The sequence below is a fragment of the Arachis hypogaea genome, chromosome 13 (genome assembly GCF_003086295.3).
Source record: "Arachis hypogaea cultivar Tifrunner chromosome 13, arahy.Tifrunner.gnm2.J5K5, whole genome shotgun sequence".
Taxonomy (NCBI): domain Eukaryota; kingdom Viridiplantae; phylum Streptophyta; class Magnoliopsida; order Fabales; family Fabaceae; genus Arachis; species Arachis hypogaea.
Window position 1 is genome coordinate 143,917,446 of NC_092048.1, and position 17,736 is coordinate 143,935,181.

General features: G+C 31.4%; 1 protein-coding gene and 1 long non-coding RNA gene across 2 annotated transcripts; both read right to left on the reverse strand.

Annotated features, from left to right (window-relative positions):
* Positions 1 to 5,233: 5,233 nt before the first annotated feature.
* Positions 5,234 to 6,061, reverse strand: LOC140178042 (uncharacterized). Its single transcript, XR_011870112.1, has 3 exons — positions 5,894 to 6,061; positions 5,743 to 5,797; positions 5,234 to 5,659 (listed from the first exon to the last, which is right to left on the reverse strand). It is a non-coding gene; the product is annotated as an uncharacterized lncRNA (long non-coding RNA).
* A 5,406-nt stretch (positions 6,062 to 11,467) lies between these two features.
* Positions 11,468 to 16,827, reverse strand: LOC112771763 (protein TPR3). The gene is made up of 18 exons (XM_025816581.3): positions 16,679 to 16,827; positions 16,183 to 16,238; positions 15,978 to 16,089; positions 15,737 to 15,846; positions 15,566 to 15,641; positions 15,388 to 15,461; positions 15,084 to 15,287; positions 14,809 to 14,936; positions 14,361 to 14,595; positions 14,125 to 14,229; positions 13,838 to 13,957; positions 13,489 to 13,599; positions 13,134 to 13,301; positions 12,898 to 13,026; positions 12,708 to 12,806; positions 12,221 to 12,397; positions 11,963 to 12,120; positions 11,468 to 11,763 (listed from the first exon to the last, which is right to left on the reverse strand). Exons 2-18 carry the CDS (start codon positions 16,231 to 16,233, stop codon positions 11,664 to 11,666), a joined length of 2,157 nt encoding a protein of 718 aa, XP_025672366.1. The 5' UTR covers positions 16,234 to 16,238; positions 16,679 to 16,827; the 3' UTR covers positions 11,468 to 11,663.
* Positions 16,828 to 17,736: the final 909 nt, after the last annotated feature.

Genomic DNA, 17,736 nt, shown 5'->3' on the forward strand with positions numbered 1-17,736 from the left:
ATCGAAATTCATTATCTTCAAAATATTGACAAATATTTTTAAAATGCTTATAGCAAAGTACTCTCAAAGTTAAATCTATACTAAATTAGGCCCAAAAGTTGCCTTTCGATACGTATTTGATACAAATATAAAAAGGTAGCCTTTTTTACAAGACAAAAAAAATTACTTTTTCAATATTTTAAAAAAATAAGGACAATGGAAATTAAAACGTTTTTTTTAATAAAAAAATAATATTTATACTTTTAATTTATTTTTAAATTTTTTATTATTTTAGACAGCAACAATACCATAGACAATAATAACTGCGACATAAGCTAAGAAACTACAATGCAGCCGCTGGCAGCACAATAAAACTATAGCGCATGTGCTACTTGTGATATTGTATTGGAGCTTCTGCCAAACAATTGCTATATATATTCTTTCTCCCTTTTAATAACTTTCACCTTTTATATATTCTTTTTTTTCCTCCCAAACACAAATTCTTTAAAATGGTTAACGAGCATATAATAATTGTTGTTTATCCGAATGTAATAATATTATGCAAAGATAATGATACACATTTTAAAAATAATAATTCTGTCATCATTATACATATTTAACAGTTATAGTTGTTGACAGAGTTTAAAAATTTAATTTTTGGTCAACATGAATGTTTGGAATTAAATATGTTCAAAAAATTAAATACTATTAAAAAATGACAGCAATTTCTATTACTCTGGTAATAATAATATCTATCTATTTTTCTATTTATTTGTTTTATTTTTTGTTTGTTCTAGAGTACTATTAAAAATTATAGCAATAATTTTCTTGGTATCTATTTTTGCCCTAGGTCAATATCCAAGCGGGCCAAATTATTAGAGCCTTACAGCAATAGAGATAAAAGGAACAGGGAATTGAACATGTTGACCAAAATGTGTTCATTTGGAACCTCTTTGTTTGCCATTTGTTTCAAAGGTATAATTGGCAGACGGGGGCAGCAGGGCAAGAAAGCATGCCAGCAGCCTCTTAGATTTTTTCTTGGCCATGTTTCGGGTGACATAGGGAATTCCAACATACTGTACTACTACTAATCAAAAAGAAAAGAATAAAAAAAAGAAAAAGAAAAAAGAAAAATCCCATTAGCCAGGAGTTCTTGTTTTCAATTATAGTAATCCATGTTTGCATCCTCTCTTAATTATGAAAATTGGACCTACCTACAACTCCCCCTACACTGAAACAACATTCTGTTGTCTTTCAAGTTTCAAGTCAAACCTCTAATGAATCTCTTTCATTTACATTATATTAATGATGATTCCATCTACTATATTTTGATTAATCTATTTATCACTCTTAAACAAATATACATGTATGTGGCATAGTCAAAGATGTAGTGGTGGGACTGTGGGAGAAATATTGAAGTACCTACTAGACATTGAAGTATCAACTAAATTGGGGTTTGAAATAAAATATTCAGTGTTACGTAGAAAAATGGGAATTATATACAATTATACATACTCCACCAGTGATGTGGGTTGGTCAACATTTTTTTTAATCAAATGATTATAGCTTTGAGGATATTGGTATTCTCTAATCTCTGCGGAGTTGAATTCAAAACTACTGGAGTATTCCTTTAGATATATTTGAAAACTTTTTGTTTTATTTTATTTATTTATTTTTCTTTAACATATGTTTTATGGACATATTTTAATTTAAAAATAGTATTAAAAATGATTGAAAATATTTTTTATATATTTTCAATGTATTAAATATATATTTTTAAAAATTTATTATTATAAAATTAAATATAAAAATTAAATTATTCTCTCTTTATCTATAAAAGATTGCCAATAAGTCCCACTTGGATGTGAAGCCTATTTAGGAATCCACGCGTTTATTAATGGGACCACATTCCAAGCATGGCAAGTGGGTTGGGATTAACCATGCAGTGCGAGTTTTGGTTTTAAAAACGTTTCTTACTATTTTGATTTCAATCGAGAGAAGCTAATCAAACTATTGTTGGGATTTATTAATATTAGTCCCAAGTTTGGTATTTAATGTGGCGAGGGCATTCAAGATTCAAGATCCAGCAAAGGAATCAATTAGTGTAAGTCACAAAGAATAAATTAAAGTTTAGAAGTAGAGAGGACACATCTGGGTTTTAACTAGATTTTACTCAAACATATTCTGAAAATTACTATTAAATTAATTAATAATTACTAGATTAATCTGTTTTCTTGCAACTAGTGGAAGTGAAGTTCTAGACTAGGATTAAAAGGCCCTCTCTCAATCTATAAGGGCCCATTTGGTTGGTGTTCATATTCATTAAAAACATAAATACAGTGATATATGTATATTATTTATTTAATGAGACACAAAATTATTATAGATACGGTGATATACACATAAATATAAAATAAATATTTTTAATATTTTAATTTTAATATGTGACACACATTTGAAATACAGAAACAATTTATTATTTTTATTTTTGTCCTTATTATCTTTTTTTATTTTCATTTATATCATTTTTCTTTTAACCATAATCTATTTCTTTTTCTCTTCTTTCCTACATTTTATCTCATGGCCTCCTTTCTTCCTCCATGCCTCCCACCCCAACTGCCGCCTCACTTTCTCTGTCCCTCTTCACCGTTTCTATTTTTTTATCCTTTTTTGCCGCCTCTCATTCTCCTTCTCCTTCTCCTTCCCCGCTTTCTCTTTCACTGTCTCTCATCATCTTCTTTATCTCCACTATCTCAACTCTTCTCTCCTACCTGGCTTCCTTATCTCCGAGTTTCTCTCTATTTAGATTCGTCGTTGCCTCTACTTTGCATCCGTCTTTACCAAATTCACCGTCGCTGCCTTTGTCGCACCTCCCTCTCCATCTCTCAATCTACCTCATAGACCTATCTCCGTCTCTCTGCCTCTTTCAGTTTTGCCTGCACTTCTTTTCTACAATTATTCTGCTTCTCCTCCTCGTTGCCATATCCATCTAGTTCTCTCTTTTATTTTTTCTAATTCATATATTATTTATTTATTTATTATTTAGATGATTAAAAATTGTGTTTATATATTAAATTGGATTGGATCTAAAATTTTAATTTATTCTTTGTTTGCTATTATTAATAGTTGTAATTTGTATTGCAATGGTGGTAGAGAGGTGGTTATGGTGGTTTTAATGGTGGTAATTTGAACAGAAATTGTAACACCTACCACACAGAGTTTTACGCTTAAACCGTAAAACAGAGGTAGTGTGACACTACGACCTCTAAAATAAAATATAAATATATAATATAGTTGAAAGAATATAATATTTGAGGAGTCTTGAAGGTTGGTTAAAGCAAAATCGTAAAAATAAAAGTGCAACGCTCAAGATAACGTTGACTTGTGTACGAAGAAAGTAAAAATATATACATACATAACAAAACAAAAAACCTAAAGTCCCATCTTCGCGGCAATTGAAACTCCAGATGCCTAGTGAGGTGCCTCTCGACCTGCATCTGAAAATAACAATATTTATATGGAATGAGAACCGGTAGTTCTCAGCATGGTAATAGTGCCCACATACATAATATATAAGGTCTCGTAAAAATTAGAGGCAATCCCAGATTTTGACACTCAAATTTAAATCATAAAGTTATAATTTAAAACCAGAAACAAGGTGGCTGGGGTATCTAAAGCACTTAATTAGGTCTAACTCAATTCTATCTTAATCTATTCTAACTCAATCCCTCATTTTTTCCTTTTCCTCCAATCCTCCAAAATTTCGGTGGAACTTCCATCGTCACTCCTCCGCCAGACGAGAGGTATATCAGTTGCATAGACATACAATGCATGCAAGTAATACACAAGTAGAGGTACAATTACGGCAAGTAAAACAAGTAGCAGATAAGCAGAGTTATATAGTTAAGCAATCCAAATACAATGCACACCCAAGAAAAACATACAAATACATATGATGCATGCCTGTCCAATGGCTGATGATATCATCTGTCGGTTATATAGCCAACCCGACATGTCCTGGTAGCTAACCGTGAAAAGAAACACCCTTTGCGGAGCAAGTAGGTCAAAGTTACAACACCCTTGCTACTACCTGCTTAACCCAGAGCAAGTGGAATTAAACCACTACTGCTGCTACTACCCAAGCAGGTGTTTAAAAGCTCAACTTGGAGTAAGTGAAATAATCCACTACTGCTGCTACTACCCAGGCGTCACAATCGCTGACCTAGAGCAAGCGAGACGAATCACAATCCTTGCTACTGCCCAGGTTTCACATTCAAAAATTCATTAACATTTTCGTTATCATTTTAATTCTTTCATATTCATTCAAAATTTCATAATTAAACTCAATTTTCGTAATTTTGTTTCCTCATCTCATACCCGGAGCAAGTGGACAACGCCACTGCCTACTACCCAGGAGTCACATATCACATTCATTTACACACCATCATTTCCGTGCTTCCTCAATCACAATTCATTACTTCAAATCTTTCTTCTCTGTTAAGTTAACTCCTTCTCTAAGCTTACCCTTCTCGCTATGATTAGAACTAAGTTTCAAGGTCTTAGAAAGTAAAAATAGAGGTTTAAAAGTTTGAAATCATGTTAAAATCACAAAAACACAATTTTGCTGAAAAACAGGGTTCCACGTACGCGTACCGTGTTACGCGTAGGCGGGGGTGTAAATTTCCTCACTCGTGTACGCGAACTCTCTTGGCCCGAATTGATTGCTCGGGTTGCGTGTACTTGCCCGTGCACGCGAGCATATAAATTTTCACTTCTCGAATACGCGGCGCACTCCCGTGTACACGAGCATGTCTGGCCGAACCAAACGGCCGTGTCGCGTGTGCACTCGTGTACGTGAGCCCTTCTAAATGCCAAAAAGCTGCTAAGTGTTGCAGAAATGTCTTTTGCACACCCAACTTTCGACGTGTATAACTCTTTTGTTAAAAATCGTTTTTCATCCGTTTTTTGAATGGTGTAAACTTCACGGACCCAATTTTCATTTAAGATGAGTTTGAAAAAGTTTAGGGATTTGAAAAGTGAGTTATGGCTTGTCAAAGCTCAGTCAAAAATAAGTTTTTTTTTTTCAAAATCCACAAATCTCTATTTTACCAACATTTCATTCTCAAACTAAAGTTTTTCAACCCAAATTCCAACCAAAATCCTTCCATACCCTTATCACCCCTCTCTCAATGTGTCAATGTCTAATTCTATCAATTTCAATCCAACAAATTCATAATCATCCAAACTTATTCACAAATCAACAATCAATTATTATCATTACTCATAATCATTATCAAAACTCATTAATAATCAATGATTCGCCACATTCTCATCATAGGCTCAACATTCACATTCAATATCCTCGTTAATCCTCATCCAGTCACCAATCAACAACATTCATTTCAAGTTAGCTTAACAATCTCATTAACAATTCTAATACTTAACATACATACATGCTTCAACCTATCTTATAGTCGTCTAGCCTATGGTTTCACATGACATTACATATTATCTATGTGAAACTAAAACCATACATTGGCAAATTTCTCCCTAAGCCACAAGGCACCGCAAGCCCTCGAAACAAAAGCTCCAAGCTTTCACCAAGTGAGTTTCCAGCTCTGAATACCCGAGCTCAAGCTTCCAACATCATCATTATTGTTCCAATTCACATGTACAAAACCTAATTTCACACATACACAACCACTAATTTTACTATTCAATCTCATATAATTAAAGGATTCACAAGGTTTATGAGTTTCTTACCATTACCCACGAGAAGTTGGATAAAACCCGATAATTTTTTGTTGTCAGAATTCACCTAAACCATCAAAATCATTCAATTTCTCAATACCAAAACTTAAGATTTTTGAAGCTAAAAAGGGGAAGTCTGGGTGAGCAAATATGATTTTCTCACCACATCGTTCGATGAATTTTGTAGAGAATTCTGAGATGAACGCGTGGCCGCTGACGGCTCATCAATCGGAGCTTCGGATTGAAAGTTATAATGAAATGAAATTGGACCAAGGGTTTAGCTATGGCTTCTTCTCCCGCTCACCCATTTCAGCGTGTTTCCATTTCATTTGAGGGAAGAAGGGCTGATGCCCTTCATTTATATGGCAAGTGGGTTGGGTCTTGGGCCCAAAGTGAATCTAATTCGGCCCATTTAACCTAATTTTGAACCAAAATCTTTAAATTTAGTGTTAAAATTTGTATTTTAATTCATTCTTCTTTTCTAAATTATAAAAATTTAATTTTTTAATTTTTAAATAAAAATTAATTTATTAATTAATTATTTATTAATTTTTTAGAATTTACAGAAATAATGATAAAGAGGTGTTAATAGTTTGTAATAAGAATAATATTGTCATTTTTTAGAATGATAAATTACAAGTAGTGTTATGTCTTTGAATACTAAACAAGTTCTCAAATTTCATGTTTCATTATGTTTATGTCATTTTATATCTTTGTGTTTATGTCTTATTTGTCTCTACCTACTAACTAAATGAAGTCTAAATTTCTAACTTTAGTTTCTTTATGCGGCTAAAATCACTTTTGAGTATATAAAAATAAATATCCATTAGTGTTCATTTCATTTGGCTTATTATTTGCTTCAATGGTGACCAGAAACATGAAAATATCACAGTGTTTTTCATGGAACTATACGGAAATTCCAAGTTAAAAAAAAATATGTATTTTATTTTGCATTGGTATACTTTGATTTTGAATATACTAAATTAATTTTGGATCCCGGACGTGAATAAATTTAAAGATTTGGCATAACCAAATATATCAAAAGATATATTAAACGACATGATCAATGAGCAATTAGAATTTAGGTGAAATTGAGAAGATTTTAGGAGAGAATTTGGTCTCTATTTTTTCATCTTTGAAGCCTCCAGAAAAAAATTTAAAAGATGATAGCACGACATATTAATTCCAATGGTAAATTTAATATTAAAGTCAATGTACTCTCTCTACTTAAATGCCTATAAAGACTCTAAAGTTGATTTATTTTTGAGAATTTGAAAAATTGAAACCCAAAAGACTGGACACCTTTCTTTGACTAGTTGCAAATAAAGTCCTTTTGACAAATGAGGTTCGAACTCGTAGACACATGACTCAATAAGATACTTGTTCGGTTTGTAGCTCTTCTTCAGAGTCTTTGCTCCACGTCTTTCACAACTGCAGAGTCACAAATAATACATGGAAGAGCATGGATGCTTCATTAAATTCTGGTACGTTCTTTAATCAACTTTTCTTTTTCTGGTTATTAAAGAACTTATCATCTCAATTCTATTACCCAAGCATTCTTTGGCCCTTGTTGTTTACTTACACCTTATGCTCCCTTTGGTATCATCGTAGAAGCATATTTTTGAAAGGGACAATACAGTAGAAGAAGGTAAGATTCATAATTTGGAGGTGCACTTAATTAAAGAGTATAACTCACCGCATGAAGAGATAGCTTGGTAAAGAAAAGAGTTAGGTGCTTTATTGAAAAACAAGTCCGTTGGATCTCCCTAAACCCTCCTTTTTAAACTAAATTCAACTCTATTACAAAGGATGGTCAGGCGGCTTACAGCAGTATATTAAAAGACTAAGAAGATAAATTTGTAGCTTGTTATAGTGCTAATATAGGTAGTTGTACGGTGACTCTAGTAGAATTCTGGAGTATTTTGTTAGGTTTTGGCTTGGTCCTAAACATTGGATACATGAATATTTATATGAAAGTGGACTCTAAAAGTAGCAGTAAACATAGTTATTAAAATTGGACTAGACTGACCGGTTCAACTAAAAAATTGGTGAACCGAGCTTTGTACCAGTGCAGTCCAAGACTAGGATTGTTTACTACAAAGAACCAGTACGAACTGGTCAAACTTGAAACGAATTGGCAAAAATCGGTCAAATTCGATGAAGATCAGTCTGACTGAACCGCTCGGTTGCATAAGAAAGCGAACCTACAGCGCACCAATGTTCTGCAAGTTCATCGTGCTCCAACACGTGTGCCCCGTTCGAGAAAGTGGCATGCATGAACAATCACTAGGTTGTCATGCTCTTTGTTAATATATATGCAAATTATAATACACATAAATATCTTTTATCAAATAGTTTACTTCTATTTAATTTATTTTAATTTTAATTATAAACTCACTCATTCTAAAATTAATTATATTTTATTTAACAATAATTATAAACTCAATTATTTCTTTTCATAATTATATGATATTTATTAGTATTATTTTTCAATAAATATCTGTAGTATATAATCGTATAAGGTATAAACTAATTAATAAATGATTGAACTTTGAAAATAATAATTATTTTAATATAAAAAAACAAAATACTATCAAATAAAATACTTATTGTTCATGTTCCATATTATTTTAAAATAGCTTGATTATTTTTAAAATGTTAGTGAAGTTATGTATTTTAAATTTTAATTTTAAGTTTTTGACTATTTATAATTTTTATTTATATGAGACCAAGTCAATTGATTAAATCAATCATCCACCAGTTAAACTAGTGATCTAATGATCCAATAGTATGACCAGTTCAATCACCGCTTTAATTCTGACAATGACAATAAATCTCTGCTTTTAAGAAATTATCGAATTGCATTCTCTAAAAACGTTAGTTTTAACTATTAAAGAATACTACAGTAAGTTAAGTAAGTGAAACATTCATCATAAGTTTTGAAAAGCGAATATTTGTGCATCATATTGACATAACAAGGTTATAAACTTTAGTCAAAATGTTTTTTTTTCATTTTTCGTATTTTTTTAAATTTTTATGCAGATTTTATTGGAATTGTATTTTTTAAGATAATTTTTATTTAATTTTTTTCTGGATTTAATGTCCAGTTGTCTATAAAAAATATTAATCTTTAATAATGTAATTAACTTAGATCAGTCGGGATTACGTTTTTGTATTTTGGGTATTGATTATGGTTATGTTTTTGAGAAATAGATTCTTTTTAGTTTTTTTAACACTTGAGAGAATAAAATGTGATTTTTTATTTTTAATTTTATAAGTGAGACCAAAAATAAATATGAAAGAGAGAATAATAAATGATTAAATTTAACGCATTCAATTTTTTTTTACCGAAAAAAATTCACTCCCATATTTTTGGAGCAACAAGGTCAACCCATTAACCTTCATTATAGCCCAATATTTGGGTTGGTCTAAGCAAAATATTGGTTTTTCTTTTGACTTTCTTGGGCTCATGGTGTTATCTTTGGGGAAAAAAGGCACACTACGTAATGAACATCGGTGAATACACTAAATATTGATAATGAGAATAATAAATAATAATAATAAGATTTTAATTTATATAAATAAGTTGAAAAGATTTTTAATTTGTAAAAAATTATTGAAATCCAAATCTATGATGTTATTTTAAAATAAATAACAATATAAATAAAAAAAATTAGTTTTACTACAACTAATTTTAATATTAAAATTATAAAATTGTATTGATAATGAAAATAATAAATGATAAAGAGAATAAAATTTTAATTTGTATAAATAAATTAATAACATTTTTAATTTGTGAAAGTCTATTAAAGTCTAAGTTCAAAGTTTAATATAAAAGTATGAGACTTAAACCAATTAAGTTACATTTATTCTTTTGTATTAATGCTACTAATGTATTAATAGTAAATTTTGAGAATATATATTTAATAATTAGGTATTTTTGTTGTATTTTAAAATATTTTAGGGCAAATGACTAAAATAAAATATTAAGTAAATATCTTTTTCGGTCCTTAACCATTTGTTTAATGGACTTTGCACCCCCTAATAAATATAAAAATCCAAATCGATTCTATCTACTTTGATATATGTGCATTTCAGTCCCTGCAATCGATTCCAAGCAGGTCACTTGCTAACGTGTCAGTCACTTGCTTGGCCTTGACAATTATTTCTAAAGATAATGAGGCTTTTAATAATAAAAAAATATTTTTTTGACTCCTGATTTTTATTTTTATGAGACTGATTAGTTCCTGTGTTAATGTTTTTTTTAGCACATGGACTAATTAGTTCCGTAAAAATAAAGATCAAGGGTCGAAAAGGGTATTTTTTTGTTTTGGAGCCTCGTAGTCCTTTCGGCCGAATTGGGTATTCATTCAAAATATTTTATCAGTCCTGTAATTATATTCGTTCTTAATTATATTCGTTCTTTTAAATGACTATTCACGTGGTCAATATAAAATATAATTATTTTTTTTGATGCGACATTATATAATTAGATGCACGTATAAAAATATTGTCAATTAAATTCATATATATATAAAATATATTTTAACAAAATTTATAATTAAATTTTTATATTTTTTAATTAAATTTTTATACTACTTTTAATTTTATAATTAATTATTTTTATATTAAAAATATTATAATTAATAGAATATTTTTCATAAAAAATATGTGATAAAAAAGATTTATAATTAAATTTTTAATTATAAATATTTTTAATTTAAAAAAATATCTAATTAATTTTAATATTTTTTATACTAAAAGAATTTTATTATAAAATTAAAAACAGAACCTAATTAAAGAAAAATATATAAAAATTTAATATAAGTTTGATAAAATTATAAAGATATAGTAATTAAATCTATATATATATATATATATATATATATATATATATATATCGTAAAATGAATAAATATTATAATTTATTTATTCCAGCAAAATTGGGATAGCAAAGAAATCCCCCAAAATAGGGTAGAGAGTGAACTCGTTGTACGGCATCATAGCCGCCAAAGCCACAATATATACTATGAACGAATTTGCATGAATTGCTGCTATTTCCTTCAAATTATAATCATTGATTAATGGTTTTAGGTTCCGTGATGGCATAGTTAACTCAGATAATGGAGATACATGAGATCAACGCGAAACTTTGGTACTCCGTGATGAAGTATTTAGAATTGTATGTATCTGGAGGTGCATCCCTTCCCTAGAAGCCAAACTTGTCAGCAGCTAAACTAGCTTCTCTCTTATTTACATGCTGCCTGTAACTTCTTTTTCTTCTTTTTAATCTGAAAAAATGTACGAAGAATATTTTTTTACTCATGTTTTCGCAAAATTTTATCAAATACTTACTTGATACTTTTTCTGTTTTAGAAATTTATAACTTCATCACAAATTTTTTCATAATCCTATTTGTCCTATTAAAAGAAATGAATAAAGTATAATAAATAATTATATAAAGGCATGGACAATGAATTAAAAAGTAAAAGGGAAGAAAAAAAAAAGGTGTAACAAAGTTAGGTGCTGATTGGATTTATAAGTTCAGGTGAAGTTTACTTTCTTAATGAGTCTAGGTTAGTGCACAATAAATTGTGAAAGAGCAAAGTTAATTTATTTGTATTGATAGAAGGTTTTATTTTAGTGCTACATATTTATTTCTCTTTAACCAAGGTTTGATATTTGTGGATTGGGAGGAACCTACTAAAAGTAACAAATTTGAATATCAATTAACAAATTTGAGACTACAAAGTGAATATCTCCATTTAAATGTGTGCATTATCTAGAATACAATGAAAGAGTAAGATGTATATTTGAATGAGAAACAAAATAGTATTTCATAGAAACTTTTACACAATTTCTGTCATTTTATTATTATTATTTTTACTGGGACTTCGCTAACTCATCACAGTGGCTGCTTCTTCCGACTTTTTCTAAGGCTCAAACACCTGAACAGTACCATTTGTGAATCCCAGAGCAAATTGGTATGGCTTATGTGGATGTGCAGCAATGGAAACTGGTTTGATGGTCAAACTGGAATAAAAAAAAAAGAAAGTATTCAACATATAATATGTAATAAGACTATTAATTCCAATGCATGCATGGCAGCATAATATGTATAACTGTTTAAAAATAAAAGAAAAAAAAACTACAATTATATTTGCATTGTGATATGCAGAGTAATAAATGTATTCAACATTAAGATCATGTGTATATTGGTGATAAATCATACCTTGGATCTTTGGAAACAAAAGTAGCTAAATTAATTTTGCAATGAATTTCCAAATCTGAAGCATTATACATTGCAAGATTTCCATTCTCTAAAAGGGTATATATCATATGGCCATCACATGAGAAAACTGCCCGGGAGATTGGATCTTCTAGAAACCGCTGGTATACCAAACAAACAAAACATATATATAATTATTGTTCACCAAGAGAGCTACAATTGAGAGAGAGAGAGAGAGAGAGAGAGAGAGGCAATAAGAACCTGTTTGACCCATTTTAATCTTTTGGCCTCATAAATTGCAAGGTGAGTATTATGTGTAACAAAGAAGTGTGTCCATTCTTTGTTAAACTGAATGCAAGTTTCAGATTCTACTCTCTGTTGAGATTCCAAGCTTATAACTTTGTACAGTGTCCAGTCAGTGGTATCCCATACACAAATCTTCAAGAGATGTGAAAATAATGAGACAATATACCACATGATAAGGATCCTCACATTTGAAAGAGGATGCATATGATAAGGTGAATGTGACTTACTACCTCTTTTTTCGAATATTTATCTAGTTTTACATATTCACATAGATTAAAGTAAACAAATGAAAAACATCAAGGTACAAAAAAAAAGTTAAAAGGCATTCTTATGAAGTGCACTTAATATTTTTCATATATTCTCCCTCTTGCACTGCTCTCTACTCCTTCACTTACTTCAATCTGATTACTGAACAAAGAAACAATTATTTGTGAAAAGTTACCCGAGCATCCGCATCACCAGAAACGAGAATAGTATATTCTTTAGAGAAGGCAAGGGCAGTTACTCTTTTGGTATGGCCATCAACAAGCTTCTTTATATCCTGAGTAAGTGAAAGCAAAGCAATGATGCACCTATTCCATTTTTTTTAATTTTATTTTTAATAATAGCAACAATACAAGAGAAGCATATACCTCTATTATAAAGCAATTGTATATACATATACTGCAGTCTTCCATGCCAATAGCAGCTACTCCGTCTATATGAGGGTGAAAAGCAATACATGTTGCCATAGGTGCATTCCTCTTGAAATTTCCCATCATCTTAAAAGAAAAAGTATACATCATATGATGACTTTATGAAACAAAAAGATCCTAGAAAATGTTAAAGCAGAAAGATTTATAACATCAAAAGATAAATTTAAGGTTACCCGAGACAGATACAGATCAAATAGGTTGATTTCAGCCCCTGACGAGGACAGGATATACTGATCATCTTTTGACACAGTAAGGCATGAAGCTTGGTCTTTTCTGTTGTGTTTTTTAAGGTCATTCCTCAAGATCGGATGAAAGCTCTTAGGGGAAACCTTTGTATTTGCCTACATATAATTACGTCATCTTTATTTAAAGAAATAATTTGTCTTTGTTTGGGTAGAACGGTAGATGCATATCAAAACAATATTATAGGGTTTTACACCGTTATTCAATCTTATGTTTGCATTATCCAACATAAAACTTTTAAAATAATAGTGCATTCAAATTAAATTCATTTATAATTCAACTTACCTTGCCATCCAAGTTAGTATGGCCACATGGCCACATCCAACGCACAACACTACCGTTCAATGCCAATGCAAAAATGCAACTTCCAGCATGATTGTAAGTCAATCTATCAATCTGCGTTTCCATCAAAGGGAAACTATTCATTATTTTTCATTCGTGCAACTTAAACTAGTTGAACACAATTGCTGATAATAATCTTGAAACAAAATCTCAAGATATGTTATCCGGTGTTTCATTCATCAGCGTCAAAATGGTTAATTAACACTAACAGAGAAAATGTATCATGTTCTAAGAAGTTAGTAAACACATTATTAGTCATAATATTCCTAATAAAGAATATTAAATGCAGTACCATATGTTTGGTATGAACAGGCAGTTGCAAACTCTGGCACTGAGATGGTTCACAAATTTCAGAAACATTCCAATAGTTCGGCCATATTTCATTTGAATCAGACCTTTTTATGCACTCATGCTGAAAATATAAACAATATTAACAAGGCACCATGTTTATATACCTAAATTAAACAGAAAAAAGAACATTGTGTCTATGCTTCACGCTCCAGCATCAATTAAAATTGGACTTGGTGCATTAAAATGTTCAAGGCGTAATATAGCAAGCGTAAATTTGTGCATGCTTACCTTTCCCAAGTTTTCATTGGAAATTTCTAAAATTTTGATCTTGTTTTCTTTTGCACATACAGCAAGTAATGTGCTCCTTCTATTGAAACAAATGTATGGACATTCCTGAAAGTAAAATCACAATTCACAAATTAAAGTACTTAGAAATTTTGTTAAATTTACTTAGAAACACCCCCCTCAAACATTAATAAAGAAAGAGAAATAAGATCCCCAATCAAATATATTCCCAAGCTTACAGGTAATCCTCCATCGGCATCCGTGCTTGTCAAGAGCTCAACATTGTCCATGCTCCAAAATTTAACCATATGTTCATCACCAGCAGCCAAAATTTGGTTTGGAGATGAACTGAATTTGATGGTTGAAGAGCATGGATTCTTAAGCCCTTTGTATGACCTTTTTATGCATCTTTTAACTTCATCCCATTCCACAAAATATGACTCTCTATCCTTGGTGATTCCGCACAAGAACAGCCTAAAAGGAGTTTATCAAGATCAATTAGAAGAGTGCAAATTACCTCCTACTTTCTCAGTCCAATAATAACTTTAGAGTGAGAAAATTGGTAAATCAAAAAATTAATGTTGCTAAAGAAAAGTTCAGACTCGGACAGTTATTATTGGATGGGGCAAGTAATTATTAACCCGAAACAAATTTTTGGAACTAAATTGTGGCTAGTGAGTTCACAACCTGTTATTAGCAGCATTGTAATCCAATTTGCAATCTCCAACTCCAGGGCAATCAATATTGCCTCCTCCTCCCCTCTTGTGATATAACCATGTCTTCATTTTTCCATCAATTGACGTTGAAAGGATTAACTGCATAAGAATCATGTAGCAGAAGAAGAATGAGAAATGCATGCAACCAGGACAATCCTATGTTTCTCTGTGCGATGCACTGAATTCAACCGGTGAGTCTAAGACAGTTTCCTTAAATAAAGACACTATGATAATGCAAGACCTTACATGAACCTCATTCTTCAAGTAAGGACAGATTGAACAAACTGGAGCACTGTGACCGTCAAAAGTATAAAGTAAGGCTGTAGTATCAGCATTCCACACATGTATTTTCCTGTCATCTCCACATGTTATGAGCATCAGTATGTCTGATGAATGCGGCTTCTGATGGGAAAATGCAAGATCATTGACACTGCCATCATGAGCATCAATCTGAGAAGAAAACATTTCAAGATTCAGAATGAGAATTTTAATTTTATATTATATGCATGTAATAACTAGGGATTTACAGGGTGAAGAACAGATATATTACTTCTTTATTCACGTAAACGATACCACCAGAGCCACGACGATATACATGAACAAGGTGTTGAGAAAATGCTACCCCTGTATAACGTAAGGAAAAAAAAATATATATTTGTTAGCAGCAAGTCAAACTATGTCGCCATTGCTGAATTTGACTTACTGCTTAAGTAGTTGAGTATCCTTACCAAAATATGAGCCACTAGGACCACACCACAAGACTTTGTTAACAGAAACTCTCAATTTTTTATCATTCTCCAGATCCTGATTCATAGTAAACACAATTTCGAATCATGAACTTGATTATAAGTTTTAAGCTACTCAGCAAAGCATGGCCTAGTATGGAAGTGTGGACATACCTGAACTGTAGTGCAACACACTAATAAATCCCAAACTACAAAATGGTGGAAGTAAAGTTTCACACCAGCCTTGACATCCCAAATTAGTACAGTGCCGTTATCTGTTCCAACTGAAGAAACATATAGCAGTAGCTATAGATTAGCCTTTTCATTTATGTGCCATCAAGTTCCTCAAAATACAATCGAAATGAAACAATAATCAAACATAAAAAGAAAAAAAAAAGTGTTCTAGTAATCAAACCCAGAAGAACCGCATCTGAAGCAGGATGAAAGTCAATGCTAGTAGGAGACGACTCCTCTTCCAATGTTCGAACAACATTTACGGTAAAGTTTGGTGATATGGCTGATCTCACCTACAATGAATGTGAAAACCGTCTTCTTAATTTCACAGTCAAAACAGCAAATCTTTGCGCAAAAAGAAAAAAGAAAAAATTCAGCCATTGTACCTCAGACGAAGTATCCTTAGAGGGCTCCGCCCGTTCTACATTAGGATCCATCCCTTCTGTTATTAGAGAAATGCCATTAAAAGAAAGAGTATGAATGATTACTTAGTTCATAAGGAAGATAGGAGGAAAAAAAATTGTTTGCAAGAATCTGAATCCGAATTTTTTTTATTGAATCACTTTCTTTCTGATTGCAGAGTTAAAGGATTATACAAACATGATCCTCAAAGAAAGTTCAAATTTAAAGAACAAAAGAAAGGTTTGGGGGAAGTAACAAACTAACAAAATGAAAGAAACGAAGAAATGCATAGTTCAAGAGTTATAATAATAATTGCATCAAATTGAAATAATATATCATTGAAAAATTACCTAAAAAGAGAAGAAAGAAAAACGAATAAATACATTATTGAAGAGAGAAATGCAACCTAGAAAGAACTCTTGCACTGGAATAAAGTAAGCAGAGAGGAGAAAAAATCATTGTTGAACTTGAAGTGCTAACCTGTGAATGAAAGATGATGAACAGAGCTGAATTGAAGCAAAAAGAAGAACTTTTTTGGTGATTGAAGCAACAAACAGAGTTTGAGCGCGCGCGAGAGAGAGAGCGAGAGCGTGTGAGAGAGAGAGTAATGTGTAAAGAGAACAGTGTTGTGTTAATGACTGCTGAGACGCTGAACGGTTACGTGATAAGCAGTTAGCACACTAAAAATCTCATCACATATTATACGATAAGCGTCACTGCTTATATAAATATAATTGTTTGGACTTATCAAGTATAAGAGGGTGGGTCCCGCACCGAGTCGGTCTTACCCAGTTACCCTGCTCACCAAACGGTCTTCATCCCTTTCAAATTGGATGCACCATAATATTTCCCTTCTGCTAGACTATGGGTGCACCATCATCATCTTCTTTTTCCATACAAAAAAGATGAGAGAACAGATGCATCCCACTCTTTCCGACCACACCGCCGCAGCACCATTAGACTCTGCCACCTAAACTTTTTGAATGCTCGACTAGGCCACAACAAGGAAAAACCTTTGGTTGGTGTAACTCCATGTGCATCAGTGAGTTGAATTGATCTCAACATCAATAATAGCATTTGTAAAGAACAACAACAGCGCAAAGGGTAGTTGGCATCAACATATTGGGAGCAATATATATTTTAAAAGTAAAAGATTCATAAAATGAATTTCAAAAAGAAAAAAAATATATGAATAAACTATCATTTCTACCTACGAAATTTGAAGAGGCTGATATATTTATCTATTGAAAATAAAAATTACCTTTTATATCTGTAAAAAAATGACTTTTACAAATAAAATTATCCAAACTTTAAAAAATTAAATGAAATTCTTAAACTATCTTTCTCTTCCGTCTCTACCACTAGTACCATATTCTCCTCCCTCCTTTTCCTTTTCTCTTCTCTCTCTATTACGTGCTATTGTTCTTTTTGGCGGCGTCGTCGAACCCACGATTAGACCTTCCTATCCGAATCAATAAGGTCTGGCACCAACGTCCAACCGAGAAGCAAATCAACAATGTCAAAAAAATGAGACTGAA